An 18,859-nucleotide genomic window follows, 5' to 3' on the forward strand; every position below is an offset into this window, starting at 1 on the left:
TTAGGTTAAGTTCCTTTTTTAGTATGAGTATAAAATTGAAAACTTGAAGAGAATGACAATATTCTGATCTTTTATTCTGTAGTAATAAGAAAAGGCTCATACAGCTTGCATCTGAATTAACTTAGAATTAGCAGGTTTAGCATTAACTTTGGAGAGAACTAAGTACTTATGGGCTCAGGAGGATACAAAATAAAATTAGCATCAATTTTCTGGGCACCATTACAGAAGATTTCCTGGAGAAAGGGGTTTTAGAAGAAAGTGATAGAAGTGGATTTGTACAAAGGTTGAAAGCAAAAAAGAATGCTCTATTTTGGGGATTTGGGGTAGCTGACTCGATGAATCATATGACCCAAAGTGAGGTCTGAGCTGTAGTCTTTGAGGAGGTTCCTTAAAGGTACAAGGAATGTTGATTCAGACCCACTCTCTATTCATCTTGGTTCCGTCTTCCATCTTGGTTCCAGAGTCACTTGAAACCCTGTAGGTAAAAGTTTGCTCTACCCTAGTGCTTGTTCTGCTCTTTGAAGCTTCCTCCTGCCTAGAAAAATGGAATTTGTGTTTAGTTTGCGACTTTACATGTTCTCATCTATGCACCCTCTCTAATGTTTCTTCCTATTTTCTACGAAAAGGAGCTCTGTTTCAGATGAGAGTCCTTCTGATCATTTCCTAGCATGTTGCTTTTCCTGCCTTTGCTTTCTGCCTTTCTCCCATCACGAATGTCTTCCCCTGTCCTCTCAGACATAGGAGCTCAATCCACTTTTAAAATCCAAGTCTTCAGAAATCCTCTGACTGTCACTGGCTACTTTCTGGTTTTCATTTAGCATGTATTTCCTTCTGTTATATTTCCTTGTCTTGCACCATCTTTATCTTGCTACATTGAGAATATTGTAAAAGGGCTATGTCTTCTGCATCACACTGCTAGGTGTCTCCGAAAATGTGGTTGACAATGAATCATAGACTAATGGTCCATATATATGTAACTTAGTCTCATGTAGACTGATTTTCAATTCTGTGTGTTTCTTCATTTTTTTTTTTTTTGTCTTTTGTCTTTTTTCCATGTCCGGCAACGGATCGCAACCCTCAGTGTTGCCCCCGTACCGGACGGGGACCGGCAACGGGATTGCAACCCTCGGTGTTGCTCCCGCACCTTGCTCAGCCAGTGAGCGGGAACCGGTCTGCATGTGGGATCCGAACCCTCGGGCGGGAGCGCCGCCGCGCTTCCCAAGCGGCGCACTATCCAGTGCGCCACCGGGCCGGCCCGTTAACTTATTAAACTATAGCCTTAATCGGTACTTTTTAATATTTGGCAGGAAATCTGCCGAATGTTGTCTCGAAAAACATCATTTGTGTCTTCCCAGTTGTTGAAGGATAACAACATAGCATCTTAGCATTTTCTCCTAAGAGAGGAAAACCTATTTATTTTGCTGTTTTATTGTTTCTTTTTTTTTGAGAAGAGGAGAGAAGTAAGGTGGGAAATCATAGTTGGTGTAATCTGGCTTTAGTTTATTCAATGTTTTTGATCTTTTTAATAGTAGGAAAAAATCACAATGAAGCTGAAGAAAAAAATCTAAGGGAAGACTACTTTTCAGTCGTGAACTTGGTCAGGCTTTTAAGGTGTCTATTTAAGGCTTGCTCACTCTCACCCACATTGGCATTTCATGGTGGATGTTTTGCTTATTCTGCTCTCCCTTCTTTTTTTTCTATGGCAGCTTGCCTGGTGGTATTATGAAACTGAAAAGAATGCTAAAGATTCGGACCTTAAATTGTTCACTCTTGACAAGGTTCAAAGAACAGGAGCTAAGACACAGTTGTGTGGGGAGACCACTGACTTTTGCCTTTGTGCTCTTTTCTTTTGCCTTTAGCTCAAGCCAGGGCAGAACAGCTGCAGGGACAGTGACAGTGAAAGCGCCAGTGGAGAATCCAAGGGCTTCCAGCGGAGCAGCTCTCGGGAAAGGCTCAGTGATGTAAGTTTAACACCCAACAGACACACACCCTGGATTCAGGTGCCAATTGTGTAACTCTCCCCTCACTTCAGATCACTTTGAGTACCAAGGCATTATAGTTCACATGTTTGAGTGTACGCATGTTTGAGCTTTGCACATATGGTGTCATTCTAAGATGTCGTTTGACTTAATATGTATTTTAACAAAGTATAAGATAGGAGGGAGTATTTGTTACCTTAGACACAACAGATTACAAAGAGAAGTATTAATATTTTTATTGTCAGTGTTATAAATGAAAGAAGTAACCAGGAGGTGCTACAACTAGCAGATGACATCATTTAGCTATGGGATTTTTATAATTTCTTCACCTAGGGAATTGGTGACAATCCATTTTTTGCATTTTATTCCTGTTGGAAGGGATGACTAACTAGCCACTTGGTGAGAGCAGGAATTATATTTCTTGTTAGATTTGCGAGGATAACCTTGTGAGAATACGCCATACCACTTCAGCTGTCTGTCAGCCCTCTAGACCTGGCCCTGACCATTCTCAAGCCTTCTATTCACCCACAAGGCAGATTCCTTTTTGCTACTCCTGAGGACCACCTGCCCCTCTTCAAGACTCTCTAGCCTTCTTCTCTCATGTTTCATAATATAACAGCATTCTTGGTCCATCTTTGCCCCTGTGGAAACTCTCTGTGAAACGGATCAAGTGGAAATTTTTATTATTGTTAGCAACAAAGTAAAATTGACAGAGAGAGTACCATGAAGGAAAGAGACTGCAGTTCAGAGTTTCTGAGTGTTAAGAAGCGGCAGCAGCGTAGGATGTATAATGAGCAAATCCTTCACCTCTTGTCTTTTTTTTTTCTTTAATACTGTAAAGCAATGGTCTTCATTAAGGTGTGCTAGATGATCCATTGAGTTACAGGAAGAAAATATTAGTACTTATTTTTTGTCCGAAAAAATCTTTACTAGTATTCAATTTAATAAGCAGATAGTAGTTGATGTATATAATTTTTAAACACATATATTTTAGAATTGTGAACTCAAAACTTCTTTTACTAAGAGGTGGTCACTAGCATAAAAGGTTGCAGACCACTGTATTGCACTGAGCCATTCCCCACAATAACACCACAACCATTTCTCCATCAGCCGTGCTGGACAACCTGAAGACACAACCACCTTCCTGCACCTCTCAGGAAAGTTTGTGACATTTAGGGTGAGATTTGATGTATGGTACGTTGAATTCTTATTAAAATTAAGTGGAGTAAGCAAAGTAGAATTATTTTTATGGTATTCTAAATATATTAGTTATAGATAATTACTTCATCTTCATCTAATGTTGTATAATATCAATTATATAAATACAGAGTACTCAGTCATTTGCTGTATGAGTACTTCTATGTATCAAAATATGGTTCATTGTGCGTTTATGTGTTTCACTAATTTTGTGGTGGAACTATGTAAACATAAAACCATAACTTTTCTTACTTAAGTTGTTAACAATAATACTTAATCCTTAAATAGCTGTTTTCTGAGATTTTGTTATGTTTTTAATGTGAGATTTCATTGACCCTGGAAATTTTTTCAGGGTGGGTCCTATTTTCTTCACATAGTAGAGAAATGAAAGCTACAGTTATTGAGATCTTTTGGCTGTTGCCCTGAACTCACTTTCTATTAGATCAAAAGAGACTGGCAAAAAACATTCCATATTCATGAATAAGAATTAATATTGTTTTTATTTTATTTTATTTTATTTTTTTATTTTGTCAATATACAATGTGGTTGATTATTGTGGCCAATTACTGAAAACTCCCTCCCAGCTCCCTCTCCCTCTTCCCAACCAACAATGTCCTTTCTGTTTGCTTGTCGTATCAACTTCAAGGAATTGTAATTGTTATGTCTTCTCCCCCCCCCCACATTTTTTTGTGTATTTATTTATTTTTAGCTCCCACAAATAAGTGAGAAGATGTGATATTTCTCTTCCTGCACCTGACTTGTTTCACTTAATATAATTCTCTCTAGATCTATCCATATCATTGCAAGTGGCAGTGTTTCATTCCTTTTTATAGCAGAGTAGTATTCCATTGTGTATGTACCACATTTTCCATATCTACTCATCTTAAAATGGACATTTGGGCTGGTTCCAACTCTTAGCTATTGTAAAGAGTGCTGCAGTGAACATTGGGGAATAGGTATACCCTTCGACTTGATGATTTCCATTCCTCTGGGTATATTTCCAGCAGCGGGATAGCTGGGTCATATGGTCGATCTATCTGCAATTGTTTGCGGAACCTCCATACCATTTTCCATAGAGGCTGCACCATTTTGCATTTTCTTGTATTAATTTTATATCCTGCTACTTTTCTGAAATCATTTATCAACTCCAAGAGTCTTTTTGTAGAGTCTTTAGGCTGTTCAATATATAAGGATCATGTCATCTGCAAACAGGGACAGTTTGACTTCATCTTTTCCAATCTGGTTGCCCTTTATTTCCTTCTCTTCTCTGATTGCTCTGGCTAGTACTTCCAACACTATGTTGAAAAGGAGTGGTGAGAGTGGGCATCCTTGTCTGGTTCCTGTTCTAAAAGGAAAAGCTATCAGCTTTTCCCCATTCAGGATGATATTGGCAGTGGGTTTATCATATATGGCTTTTATTATGTTGAGATACTTTCCATCTATACCTAAATTATAGAGTGTCTTTGTCATGAATGAATGTTGAATTTTATCAAATGCTTTTTCAGCATCTATAGAGATGATCATATGGTCCTTGTGTTTGATTTTATTAATATGGTGTATCACATTTATTGATTTGCATATGCTGAACCAACCTTGCATCCCTGGGATCGTGAGGATTTTTGCATCTATGTTCATCAAGGATATCGGCCTGTAGTTTTCTTTTTTAGTTGTATCTTTACCTGGTTTTGGTATCAGGGTGATGTTTGCTTCATAAAATGAGTTTGGGAGATTTGCCTCTGTTTTAATCTTTTGGAATAGTTTGTAAATTACTGGTATCAATTCCTCTTTGAATGTTTGGTAAAATTCTGCTTTGAGTCCATCTGGTCCTGGGCCTTTCTTTGTTGGGAGCCTTCTGATAACAGCTTCAATCTCCTTTATTGTTATTGGTCTGTTCAGATTTTCTACGTCTTCTTGGCTCAGTTTTGGGAGCTTGTGTGTGTCCAGAAATTTATCCATTTCCTCCAGATTTTCAAATTTGTTGGCGTATAGTTGTTCATAGTAGTTGCGAACGATTCCTTGTATTTCAGATGTATCAGTTGTAATATCAAATCTTTTGGAATAGTTTGTATAGAATCGGTGTCATTTCTTCTTTGAATGTTTGGTAAAATTCTGCTGTGAATCCATCTGGTCCCGGGCTTTTCTTTTTTGGGAGCTTTTTGATAACATCTTCAATCTCCTTTATTGTTATTGGCCTGTTCAGGTTTTCTGTATCTTCTTGGTTTAATTTTGGAAGCTTGTGTGAGTCCAGGAATTTATCCATTTCCTCCAGGTTTTCGAACTTGTTGGCGTATAGCTGTTTATAGTAGTCTCGGATGATTCGTTGTATTTCATTTGGGTCAGTTGTAATATCACCTTTTTCATTTCTAATTTTTGTTATTTGAATCTTCTCTCTTCTTTTTTTTGTTAGCCATGCAAGTGGTTTGTCGATTTTATTTATCTTTTCAAAAAACCAACTTTTTGATTTGTTGATCTTTTGTATTGTTTTTTGGTTTTTAATTTCATTAAGTTCTGCTCTGATCTTACTGATTTCTTTCCGTCTGCTAACTTTGGGTTTGGATTGTTCTTGTTTATCTAGTTCTTTAAGGTGAAGTGTTAGGTTGTTCACTTGCCGTTCACTTGCCAGCTTTCCATTTTTCTGAGGTAGGCATTTAATGCAATAAATTTCCCCCTTAGTACTGCTTTTGCAGTATCCCACAGGTTTTGGTATGATGTATCATTATTTTCATTAGTTTCAATAAATTTTTTTATTTCCTGCTTGATTTCTTCTTGGACCCATATGTCATTAAGTATAATGGTATTTAATTTCCATGTGTTTGAATAGTTTCCAGAATTTCATTTGTTATTGATTTCTAATTTTAATCCATTGTGGTCTGAGAAAATACATGGGATAATTCCAATGTTTTTGAATTTGTTGAGACTTGATTTGTGACCTAATATGTGATCTATCCTGGAGAATGATCCATGTGCTGATTAGATGAATGAATACTCTGAGTTTGTTGGGTGGAATGTTATGTAGATATCTGCCATAATTAATATTGTTAAGATGTCAATACTATCCTAGACTATGTGAAGATTCAATGCAATCCTTATGAAAATACCAACAACGTTTTTGGAAAAAATGGAAAAGGATGTTCTCAAATGCATATCGAATGGTATGAAGACCCAAAAAACCAACACAGTCTTGAAAAAGAACAAAGTTGGAAGATTCGCAATTCCCAATTTCAAAACTTACTGCAAAGCTACAGAAATCAAAACAGTATGATACTGGCATAATGTTATATGTATAGACCAATGGAATACTGTTGAGAATCCAGCAATAAACCCATGGTCAACTGATTTTCAATAAGGGTGCTAAATCTATTCAATGGAGAAAGAATTTTCTCTTCAACAGATGGTGCTGGGACAACTGGATTTCCACATGCAAAATAATTAAGTTGGACCCTTTTATCATACTATTTAGAAAAATAAACTCAAAATGCGACCCAAATATAAATGCTATAGTCATAAAATTCTTAGAAGAAAACATAGGTCAATCTTCATGACCTTGGATTTTGCAGTGGATTCTTACATATGACACCAAAAGCATGAAATAATAAAGAAGAAATAGATAAATTGGGCTTCATCAAAATTAATAACTTTCATGTATCAAAGGACATTATCAAGAGAGTAAACAGACAACTTACAGAATGGGAGAAAATATTTGCAAATCATATTATTTATAATCATTTAATATTCAGAATATGTAAGGAACTTCTACAACCCAACAACAAAAAGACTAACAACCTTATTAAAAAATGAGTAAAGGACTTAAATAGACATTTCTGGCAAGAAGAGATACAAAGAACCATTAAACACATGAAAAGATGTTCAAAATCATTAATTTGTTAGAGGAATGCAAATCAAAACTATAACAAGATACCACTTTATACCTACTAGGATGGCGATAATGTGAAAAAGGAAAAGAAGTGTTGGCAAGGATTTGGAGAAGTTGGAACATTCATACATTGCTGGCAGAGATGTATGTAAAATGGTGTAACCAATGTAGAAGACAGCTTGGCAGTTTCTCAGGAAGTTCAACATAATATTATCATATGACCCAGCAATTCCACTTTTAGGTGTGTACCCAAAAGAATGAAAAATAGGAACTCAAACATGTGCTTGTAAGTCAGTGTTCACTGAAGCAGTATTTACAGTAGGCAGAAGGTAGAAACAACCCATGTGTCCATCAGCAGATGAATGGAAAAATAAAAGGTGATATATACATACAATGGAATATACTCAGCCATAAAAAGAATTGCCTTTTTGACACAAGCTACAACATGGATGAACCTTAAAAACATCATCCTGATCAAAAGAACCAGACACAAAAGGACAAATGTTGTGTGATTTCACTTATGTGAGGTGTCCAGAATAGGCAAATTTATCAAGAAAGAAAGTAGAGTAGAAGTTATCAGAGATGGTTGGGTAATGGGTGGGATGGGGAATTATTGCTTAGCAGTTTCAGAGTTTCTTTTTGGGGTGATAAAAACCATTTTGGAAATAGTCATAACAGTTGTACAACGTAAATGTAATTAATGCCACTGAATTGCACACTGAAGATGGTTAAAATATCAATATATATTAATATACATATAATAAAATATATGTATTTTACCACAATAAAAACAGGTAAAAAAAAAAATAGGTTTGAAACAAGCCTGTCAATTTTATGTCAAGCTAGTCAATGAGACCCTTTAGTTCATGTTGTTTATTAATTATTAAAATTCACATTTATTGCAACATAATTGAAATTGAAAGAGAAATGACAAAAAAAAAATGGGCATTTAATGAGATGTTATAAGACCTCCAGTCACTTTCTTCCTGCACATGTACAGGTCTGGGGTTACAATTTTACCCCAGGCCCTCTGGCAATCTAAAATCTGCTGAGATAAAAGGCTTTTGACTAGTCAACCCTCAAAATGATTCTTTTTTCTTTTTTTTCCTTTTTGTCTTTTTTCGTGACCGGCTACAGATCGCAACCCTCAGTGTCGCGTCCGGACTGGGACCGGCAACGGGATCGCAACCCTCGGTGTTGCTCCCGCACCTCGCTCAGCCAGTGAGCGGCCGGTCTGTATGTGGGATCCGAACCCTCAGCGGGAGTGCCACCGCGCTTCCCAAGCGGTGCACTGTAGCATTGCACCACCGGGCCGGCCCTCAAAATGATTCTTTTTGATACCATGGCAACAACTACACACATGATGTTTTAAAGAATAAACATACCCCCATTTTTGCTTGAAAGTGAATTAGTAATTAATTACTTTAATAACTGTCAGAGAGTGAGGAGGTTGAGTGAAAGACTCCCACTAGTTTTTGTTTTAAAAAAAATTCTCATGTCATTTCTTATCATGCTTATTATGCTTTCAGTTACTTTCTTGAACATATGAAAAATAGTTATAATAACTTTTAATATCCTTGTCTACTAATCACGTCACTTGTGTCATTTCTGGGTCTGTTTCTATTGGCAGTTTTTTCTCCTTAGTGTGTGTTATATTCTCCTGCTTCTTTGTATGCCTCACAATTTTACTTGGATGCCAGACATCATGAAGTTTTCTTTTTTGGGTGCTGGATATTTGTCATTTCCATAAATATTATTTTTCTGAGTTGCAGTTGTTTTACTTGGAAATAGTTTTATTATTTTAAGGTTTGCTTTTGCACTTTCCTAGGCAGGACTAGAACAACCTTTAGTCTAAAGGTAATTTTTCCCAGTACTGAGTACTTAGGGTGTTTCTGCTCTCACTGGTGGGAATACAAACTATTTCCTGCCCTGTGTGAGCTCTGGGGATTGTTCTTTCTTCTCCTTTCCAGTTGTTCACTTGCCTTGGGTATTTTTCTCCACAGATGTTCTGAGTACTCAGGTGAAGACTGCAGGGGAATCTTCTGGAGCTTTCATATTTCTCTGTGATGCTGTCTCCTGTCTGTCCTCTGCTCTGCCAATTCCAGCTGACTTAGCCTCCCCTGATTCTCAATTCTGTCTTCTCAACTCAGGGATACTACTGGGTTCTGCCTGGGTCACCCCTACCCCACACTCACTTGGCATGAAAACTCTCCAAACAGTAAGCTGGGAAAATTGTAAGGGTTACCTCATTTGTTTCCTTTCTCTCAAATATCGTCTTCCTATACTGTCTATTGCCCAGTTACTAAAAATTCTAGTTTTATGTTTTGTCCAGATTTTTAGTTGCTTGAGGTGGGAGAGTATATTTATTCCCTGTTAGTCCATCAGGCCCACTACTGGTTTTTCAGCTGAGATAAAAACTCCCATTAGTCTTCCACCCACTTTAGTGATACTGTTAGAAGCTTCAGCAGTTGAGACTTACTCTCAAATATAGCTAATCAAAATTCTACGTTATTCCAGCTTTGTTTTTTGAATTAGACAGGCAAAGAGAATGAGAATAAAGAATTCCAGTGTAGCTGGAGGATTTGAGTCATGGGTAAAGCTTAAAAAGCCAAATGTTCTTGGCTTTTCTAAATTATGTATTCCCAAACCATGTTGCCAGAAAGGAATAATTGGCCACAGGGACTTTCAAATTGTCCACACTGAGGAGACTTAGTAACTTGTTTAGATTAGTCACTAAGGAAAAAGTTAAGGGGAATAACTGAATATATAAGTATTCATGATGATTTATTCAAGGGGGAAAATATTGCTTCTGACTTACACAAAATTTTGTAATTGAGGAAGTTGTCAAAACTTAGGGGCTAAACGTACTTAAGAAACTAAGTAAATCAAACAAAACCTCAAATTATGAAATTATCATGGGCATTCATTACAAACAGACCATGTTTTAATATCAGCTTTGCTGTTTGTTATGTGTGACCTTAGGCAAAGAACTTGATCTTTCTAAGCTTGGTGTCTTTATCTGTAAAATGGGATAAGACCACCTACTTTTTAAAGATCACTTGGTACTGTGCATTTGAATGAGCACAGTTCTTGGCACATCCTCCATGCTCAAAAATAATTATCCTCTTTTGCATCATATTAGAGCTTCCCTTAGGAGCCTTGTTTACCCTTTTTGATTTGAATTCCTTTGTTACTGTCAACTTGGTTAGACATATCTATCTCAGTCATGGTAAAAGCAATTCTTTCTCCCAAATAAAATCCTCATTATCCTGTGTCTGAAACCTCAACTCACCTCCTTATTTCCCTGTCAAAGAATTGGATCCCAGCGCCAGTATACTCAAAGTCAAGTTCTGTTTTTTGCCTTCTCTTACTTATCCTGTTTACTTAGCCACTGTCATTTTTCGACTGATTTTGAGTATGTTTATCTTCTCCTTGATACTACAGCTGTCTCAGATGTCCTCACGATTTCTTACACAGATGATTCCCATAGGCTCTCATTTCTTCTTCGCCATCTCTATTTCCTTTGATGTGTGCTCTACAGTACTTCCAGTGTTGTTTTTCTAAGAGTCAGTGCTAATATTTAACCTACGCTGTTTAAGATTTTTTGGTGTGCTTTGAGGATGAAGTCCACACTTCTGCAGATGATCTGCAGAGTCCTCCACAAGGAGCTGTGATGCTAACTCCTCAGCCCCTTACCTCTTTATTTCCCCATCTTTCTGTCTCATGCTTAGTGCCTCTGAACCACTGAGGTTTTTTCTCTTAAATAATGTGCACTTTGAAACCTTCCTACCTTTATTATTTTCTTTCCTTTTCTTTGTTTTTAATTTCTTTTTCTTTCCTTTTGCCAGCCTCAGTGTCCTGCCCTCTAGTAAACCCTTCCCAACAGCTGTAGAAGTAAGCTCCTTTAATGCTTTATTCAAATTAGTATGTAAACATAACTCTTTCTAGTTTCTCTCTGAAAGAACTTTGGGTCAGATTTTAGTTATGAGAAGATAGAAAAATATTTACCACCTTTTAAGTGTACAAGTCTTTCAAAGAATTGAAACATTTCAGAAAATAGTTAAAAAAAAAAAAAAGGACTGAATTCTAGTAAATCTTGTGCTAAACACTTCTGTAGCTATTTAATCCATTCAGTTTGATCACGATTGAGACATTTCTTCTGCTTCTTTTTGAGATACCCCTTCTCCCACTTCATATCTCCCCAGCTTTTGGTGTTTTATTGATTTGTGTCCCACAATGCCACTATTCATCCTTTCATGCCAGAATCTATCCTGTCCTTCCTTCTTACCTCCCTCCTTCCAAACTCTTATTCAGATTTTACTCCATCCCAGGTTTTACTAGCTGCTACTAAGGAAGACACAGACATGAGCCACAACCCTGAATGAGCCTCCCACATCATTGGAATTAGATTAGGAAATCTAATCTGTACCTGTAAAGGACTCTTGATACTTTATTACTCTTTTTTATTTCTTTTTCACTCTCTCTTTTTTTTGTCTGTGGCAGATTTTCCTTCTCCCTAACAATTTGTTTATGTCTTTTTCCACTTCTGTTTTATATATTTATGTGTTATTCTGGATATGTAGTGTTTCAGTTGTTCAGAAATATTTTTCAAATTCTTTTTTGTGTTGGGTATAGTTCTGGGCACTTGAGGTTGAGCAGTGAACAAGATAAAGTTTCTGTCTTCCTGTAGTTTCCATTTTAGTGGAGGAGACAAACAAAAGACCTGTGAAGAAACAACTAAAATTATTTGAGATACATTTCGTGAAGTAAACCAAACAGCATGAGGGGTAAAGGGGTGTGTGTTGCTACTTTAACTGGGCTGACTGGATAAGGCATAGGTGCATTTGAACTCAGACCTAAACAGAGAAAAGGAGGTAGCCAGGTAAAGATTCATAGGAAGAACATGTGGGAAACAGGAACACAAGCTGAGAGGCCCTGACTCAGGAGCAAGCCTGGCATGTTTGAGGAAAAGAAAAATGGCCAGTGTGGCTAGAGTGTAGTGAGAGATCCCAGTGGCTAGCCTATGGTAAGGAGCTAGGTATTGTATTAGCTTCCTGGGCTGCTGTAACAAATGACCACAAACTGGATGGCTTAAAACAACAGACATTTATTATCTCACAATTCTGGAGGCTGGAAGTCCAACATCAAGTTGTCTACAGGGCCATGCTTCCCCTGAAAGCTCTAGGGAAAAATCCTTCCTTTTTCCTCCTAGTTCTAGTGACTCCCATACATCCTTTGCTTGTAGCAGGATCATTCCAGTCTTTGCCTCAGTCATATTATGGCCTTCTACTCTTATCTGTTTGTCCTCTTCTCATCTTTAAGTCATTGGGTTTAGGACCCACCCTAATCTTGTATGACCTCACCTGAAGTACATCTGCAAAGACTATATCCAAATGAGGTCATTGTATTAGGGTTCTCCAGAGAAACAGAGGAAAACAGAACCAATAGAAAGATTTGTTAAAAGGAGTTGGCTCACAGAAGTATGGAGGCTGATAAGTTCCAAGACCTACAGTCAGCAAACCAGAGACCCATGAGATAGTTCTAATCCAAAGGCTGGCAGATTCAAGACCCAGGAAGAGCTAATGTTTCCTTCGAGTGTGAAGGCAGGGAAAAACCTGATGTCTCAGTTTACAAGGCAGGCAGGAAGAATTTCCTCTTATCCAGGTGAGGGCCAACTCTCTGTTCTATTTAGGCCTTCAACTGATGGGATGAGGCCTACCCACATTAGGGACGGCACTCTGCTTTGCTCAGTCTTTTCATTTAAATGTTAAACTTGTCTAAAAACACCCTCACAGAAACACCCAGAATAATGTTTGACCAAATATCTGTGCACCCTATGGCCCTGTTAAGGTGACACATAAAATTGACCTGACAGTGACATACTGAGGTTCCAGGTATATGTGCATATTGGAGGGACACTGTTCAACCCTCTATGGGTTATTATTTAGGAAGCCACTGGAAGATGTTAAAAAGATTGATGTTATCATTTTCACTTTAAAATGTTTAGTTTGCCTTTTATAGGAAGAACTGAAGATGAAAATGGGAGCAGGAGTGAAGTCAGGGAAAGAAGCCAGAAGACTCCTGAGTGTAGATGAGAGCTTGTGACAACTTTAAGTGGGTGTAACGGAGGCTTGAATAATTGATGTTGGAAGTGACCTAGCATTTCCACTCCTGATCCTTTTATCAAGTTGTTGCTCCATTTTTACTTCAATTTCTCCAGTAACTACAAACTAATTTCCTCATTCAAATATATTTTGTGTTTCTTTGTTGACTATTAGTAATCTTATGTCCAAGGCACATTTCTTCGGTGTAAGATTTCACGTTCTTTTCATTGTGATTGCTTTTTAAAATACTAAAGGAAAATCTGTGAATGAGCTTGTTTTGTGACCCTTGCAAGAAACTTACTTGTCCATGTGATTCCTAGCATGATCCTTCTCCCTTTTACTCCAAAGAGAGAAAAGCATAGCATGGAGGTGGGGAAGCAGGGATATCAGACACAATTGGCGATTTGAAAGAATTTTAAATATTCAGTTTAAATTAGCCCTAGGGTCAGAACACACATCCTCACCTAGGTGTGGAGTACACATTTGTCCTTTACTCAGGGAGCTGTAATAGTATGCATGGCCTCTGTGTGGATTTATAATGAATGAAGCACATCTATATTAGATGGATAATCAATTTTGAAATCCCTTGTTGTAGGTAAGCTGTTAAAACAAATGTTAACTTCATGAGTTTAATGAGTAGCTTCAAGGATAGCTTAGTGACAGAGGTGGAAAGAAAGGCACGTGGGGTGTGGGGAGTAAGGAGAATGAGTGTTTAATGAATATCCATTTGCAAACTTGAATGTAAGCAGCAACATTCCTCCTCCTGGAAGATGTCTTTCAACTGAGCATCCCATTACTGTTCCTGCAGCTCATGCTAGCATGGAGATTGAGGCAGAGCATGTTTCTAAGAAAGCTCTCCTTTACAACATAATGAGATCGAGGCAGGTAATTTGCAGAGATTGCTGGAGCAGTGGTCATATCTGCAAAAAAAACCCCAAAAAGCCAGAGTGAAAAGACCATGATAAACAAGAAATGGCTTATAATGAGCCCAAAAATTGTGTATCAGTTAGCTAACTGGACGATATTTCCTCATATCCCTGTCTTCTCATGCAAACCACTAAGCATGTTCTCCTACCCTATTTTCTCAACCTCATAATAGCTCTTGTTTCTACCTGTTGTATTGAAAATGTGAATGAATTGGCAACTCTGTCACATATTTGCCTAAACATGGATGGATGGTATTATTTCAAATGTTTTTTGAAACCAAGGAAACTTTTGTTTCTTCCTTAAAATAAAAATCTCTTAATTTTCCAAGTCTCAGTTTGACTTGCAGCCTTATCTGAATTCTGTGGCCACTTTTGCTATATAGTTTGGATAGAGTTTGTCCAACCAAGAAAAATGGAAGCCCTCTTTTCCTCATTAGAAATTGTCTGGAGAAATACAGAAAGTTAAAATCAACTTGATTACTGAAGAAGGGTTCCATCAAATTGTTCGAAAGTTAGGGCATCGCAACCTGTCTGCTTTCCTAGGCTTTTACCTCTTGGTGTCTGTCTCTTTTCCTACAAAAAAGAAATATCAGTACCAATCCCTAAATACATGTCTGTAAATGAATAACAACACATTTTGAACAATAAAAAAGCTGTTTCTAAATATTTATTCCATTTTTGTAGCATAATCCTTTGTTGCCTATGATTTGTGGTGTTCATGTAATTTCTGAGTTGGAGAATTATTAAAGTTATTAAATATTTACAGCTGTCTTTAGAAACACTTAGGTTAGGCAGACATGACCGAGACACTTTTCTGGGCTTTTTGGATAGCAAGACCTCAGAATATATGGTGCTTGTTATGAGCATCAGTCAAACCCCAATTTCTTCCCTGTTGCTGGTAACTTCTGTTACCTATACTTTGATGGTGGGGGTCCTGTTAGTAACTAGGGGTAATGCCCATAGATGCTGCTTCTGTTCAGATTCTCCAGCAATGATTGAAGAGAGCTGTTAGATAGCCAAGAAAAATGTGATAGAGAGGGAGTGAGACGGGAGGAAATGTCATTGACATGGACATTTAGCAAAGTAGATTAAGAAGTGGGTCTTTCTGCAAAGTTTTCTGCCAGGTCCAGAAGCCACAACTTAATGCCACAAATCTTTTCCCCTTTGGGGGGGAAAAAAAAAGGTGAGTATAGTAATTTAGCAAATGTGGATAGCTTCTGATTCTAAGATTCTGTATGCTTTCTAGCAAATGCTGAAACAAATTCCAATGGTCTTTTAATGTACATCAGGACCTAGTGTCTGTGTTCCTTCGTGTGTCTGTGTGTGTTTGTGTGTGCCTGTGTGCGTGTGGGAGGGGGACGATAAGGCAGGGTGCTTAAATGCTTTGTTGCATTATGTTAATTCCTCAGAAAAAAAAGGTGAGTATAGTAATTTAGCAAATGTGGATAGCTTCTGATTCTAAGATTCTGTATGCTTTCTAGCAAATGCTGAAACAAATTCCAGTGGTCTTTTAATGTACATCAGGACCTAGTGTCTGTGTTCCTTCGTGTGTCTGTGTGTGTTTGTGTGTGCCTGTGTGCATGTGGGAGGGGGACGATAAGGCAGGGTGCTTAAATGCTTTGTTGCATTATGTTAATTCCTCAGCAGTGCAATCAAATTCATGTCATAATTAAAGCTGTCAGTTGGAAGGCAAGTCAATCGCCACAAAAACACAGCATAACAAATGAAGTGAAATGATTCTGCGTGTAGCTATACAATGCTTCGCCAGGCATGAAATTAAATAAGTAATTTGATGTTGACATCAGAAATTGAAATGATACCCACTGTTCCCTCATTCAGTCAGACCTGCATAAACAATAGTCAGAACAAATATGCACAACAAAGCCCTCTTCTCCACCCAGCTCCCTGAGTAATGTACAATATATATGCAAAATGAGCATAACAGAGCTTTCCGAGACCTGAAGGATATAATTTTCTTTGGTATACAGTAAGAAGATATGTATATGCGGGGGAGGTGGGTTTGGAGGGGCACTTCTTCTGGGATAAAATACATTTGCAGGAAGGGGGAGAAAATGAAATAAACAAATCCCAGGGTCTCTCTGAGCAGTTCATCCTAAAATGAGTTTATTTCCCAGGGACAATATTCCAGGCTAGTGGAGACCTAACTTGGCTTTTCACTTCTCCTGCTCCATGAAGGGCTGTGGGTGCCAAAAACAGGTGATGGTGTCACATGGTTAATCACTGGTATGAGAAGTTGTCTCCATGACTGCTGTGGATCTTTCTCCATACCATTTATGCGATCAAAAATGCAGCAGGATTCTTAAAAACTGAGTCCAATATGGAAGATCATACATCTGTGGTGGTTTATTCCCTGAGCTTGTCTGAAACACTGGAACAAAGACACTTTGGGTACTGCATTTAAGAATGTCCTGCAGCATACTTTCCTCATTTGATGTAGATGTAGTTACAGCCACCATCTATCCTTCTCAAACAGTTTTAAATCAAGAAGAATCAAATATACAATATTTTTGAAGATGTCAGATTCTTCTGAGCCTTTTTTCTGCTATATAATCTGTTCATTTATTTATACATTAATTCAACAATTACTTATTAAATGCATCCCATGTGCAAGGCATTGCACTAAACTCTGAGGAAGCAATGATGAATAAGCCAGATGGTCCCTGCTACCTGTAGTTTTCAGAGTAGGGGCAGGACGTGTAGGTGGAAGAGCTAGTGAATTGAGTAACTATTGTATGAGGGAGGGTAGAAGTCAGGCCACTCTGGGGAAGGAGTAACATCCTGCCTAAGCTTCTCAGGGAAAAGGCCTGAATGGAGCAAGGATGCATAGGTGAACCCTGAAAACTGACTCAGCATTAGCTTTATTTTCATTCCAAGCCAGTTTGGGGCCTCTCTTAATCACACAGAGGATGCTGAAAGTTAAAGAATTTATAAGCGAGGCTTTAGGGGGAAAAAGAAACATACATAAAAAAAAGAATCTCAGACAAGTTTAAAACACAAACAAAATGTTCTCTTTTTGGCTTCTTTCCCCAAATAAGTGATGCCTTGTGTTCCTTTCAGAATGACTGTTTTTATGTTCCATGTGAGTCAGAACTATGGCAGCCTATGTTGACGATTCTTGTGACTAAAACCTTCAGAAAAATGGTGCTTTTCACTGCTTCCCTGTGCCCACACATTCTTTGCATTTTAGTCTACTAATTACGTTTACAAAATGTCTCATTTTTGAAAAGCACTGTGTGTGTACTAACTGGTCCCTGTAGGGAATAAACTGGCAAGTAGGTCACACACTGGAAAAGTCATCTAAACCCACTGGGCTTTTTATTTTCAAGTCAGTCTGGGCTTTTTCCTCTTGCCTGCCCCTTTGCGGCCACAAAACTGAGTAGCTTGAGACCAGGGCATTGAATGTCAGCAAGTCAGGGAGGCAGGCTGATGTGTGTCTGTTTAGTCTCAGTGCAAGGCGAAATGCCATCATTAATTCATTACCCAGCTGCCTGTCAAATAAATTGGCAATTATGTCCACCGCAGAAGCTTGGAATTCAGTAAATAGCACGTTAGCATCTCTGAGTTGTTGAGAGATGTAAAGGGGAAAATTAAGCAACACGGTGTTTGTATCAGTAGCAGATGACAAGGGGCAGCATACTCTGGTGATGGGATGTAGTGATGAAAGCCTGCAAAGGGCTGGTAATGAGCTATGTGGATTGGAACGTGTTAAAAACCATCACTGATTTTCCACTTTGTCTTTATGCTTTATTGCAGAGTTCAGCTCCTTCCAGCTTGGGAACAGGCTACTTCGTAAGTGTATCTCAACTTCCACATACATGCCTTGTGTTGGCATTGATTTACTTCTATAATGAATGCTCACTGGGATGTGAAAAAAATCTAAGAAATCTCCTCTCAGACCTAAAGAGTAGACTGATTTCCACCCTTTTATTAAGAATTGTTTTATTTTTAAAAGACATAACCTGCTGGGCCCCAGGGATCATAAGTCAATCAGATGTATGCCTGGTTCCCATCACCCGGGACATTTGCTCCTAATCTGGAAGTATAAGGAGATACAGGGAAACCTGATTGGCTTATGCCACCTCTTCTCCATAATTGTTTTTTTAGTGAGAAGTGTCATGTGGTAGATGGAATTCAGATTATGCATTGAGGTATTTATTCACTTTCAAGATTTCTTGAAAGAGCTTCTCTACGTATCCTACATATACACATGCATGTATACAATGAATTACCTTTTTGTTTTGTATGAGAGGTGGTATTTTAATGGATATTTTCCCTCACTGTCCAGGTAGGTGGCTTTTAGGTTTTCTTTTAGCAATCCCTAAATTCCTCATTTTAGCAAATATAGGTATATTATTTTATTTTTGGACCTTATTATCTATCACAATATTTTTCATTCACACACAGAGAAATTACTTCATTACTCTTATTTATAGCAAAATTACCATTTTGGATTCAAGAATCTTTTTCAGGGTAAAAAAGGAAAATAATTCCAAATAAGCATTATTTATACAACAGGATAACATGCCAATGTGGAAATTTATTGTGGTTTTAAAGGAACCAGATTTGTATTCTGAAAGATGAACACTGATACTGTAATGCCTGCTTAGCATTTTTTGAAAAAATAATGAAATCATGAAAATAAGATAAAGTGGAAAATAATTAATGATTTATTTTAGTTGCTTTTAATTTTTTTCCCTGTAATATGATGCTATTACTCTGGTTTACTACTGCCCACACATTTCTCTCACACATTTACAA

At 37.7% G+C, this 18,859-nt stretch overlaps 1 protein-coding gene across 1 annotated transcript in view; it reads left to right on the forward strand.

Moving 5' to 3' along the window:
* LOC103596115 (autism susceptibility gene 2 protein-like) overlaps nt 1-17,890 on the forward strand; it is a gene marked incomplete at both ends in the record, with an annotated part of 245,104 nt that extends 227,214 nt beyond the window's left edge. The window contains 2 exons of the mRNA XM_008579685.1: nt 1,860-1,961; nt 17,855-17,890. Of these exons, the coding sequence (XP_008577907.1) occupies nt 1,860-1,961; nt 17,855-17,890 (138 nt within the window). The remainder of the gene's footprint in view (nt 1-1,859; nt 1,962-17,854) is intronic.
* Nucleotides 17,891-18,859: the final 969 nt, after the last annotated feature.

Source organism: Galeopterus variegatus, unplaced genomic scaffold (assembly GCF_000696425.1).
Source record: "Galeopterus variegatus unplaced genomic scaffold, G_variegatus-3.0.2 Scaffold1938, whole genome shotgun sequence".
In the NCBI taxonomy this organism is placed as follows: Eukaryota; Metazoa; Chordata; class Mammalia; order Dermoptera; family Cynocephalidae; genus Galeopterus; species Galeopterus variegatus.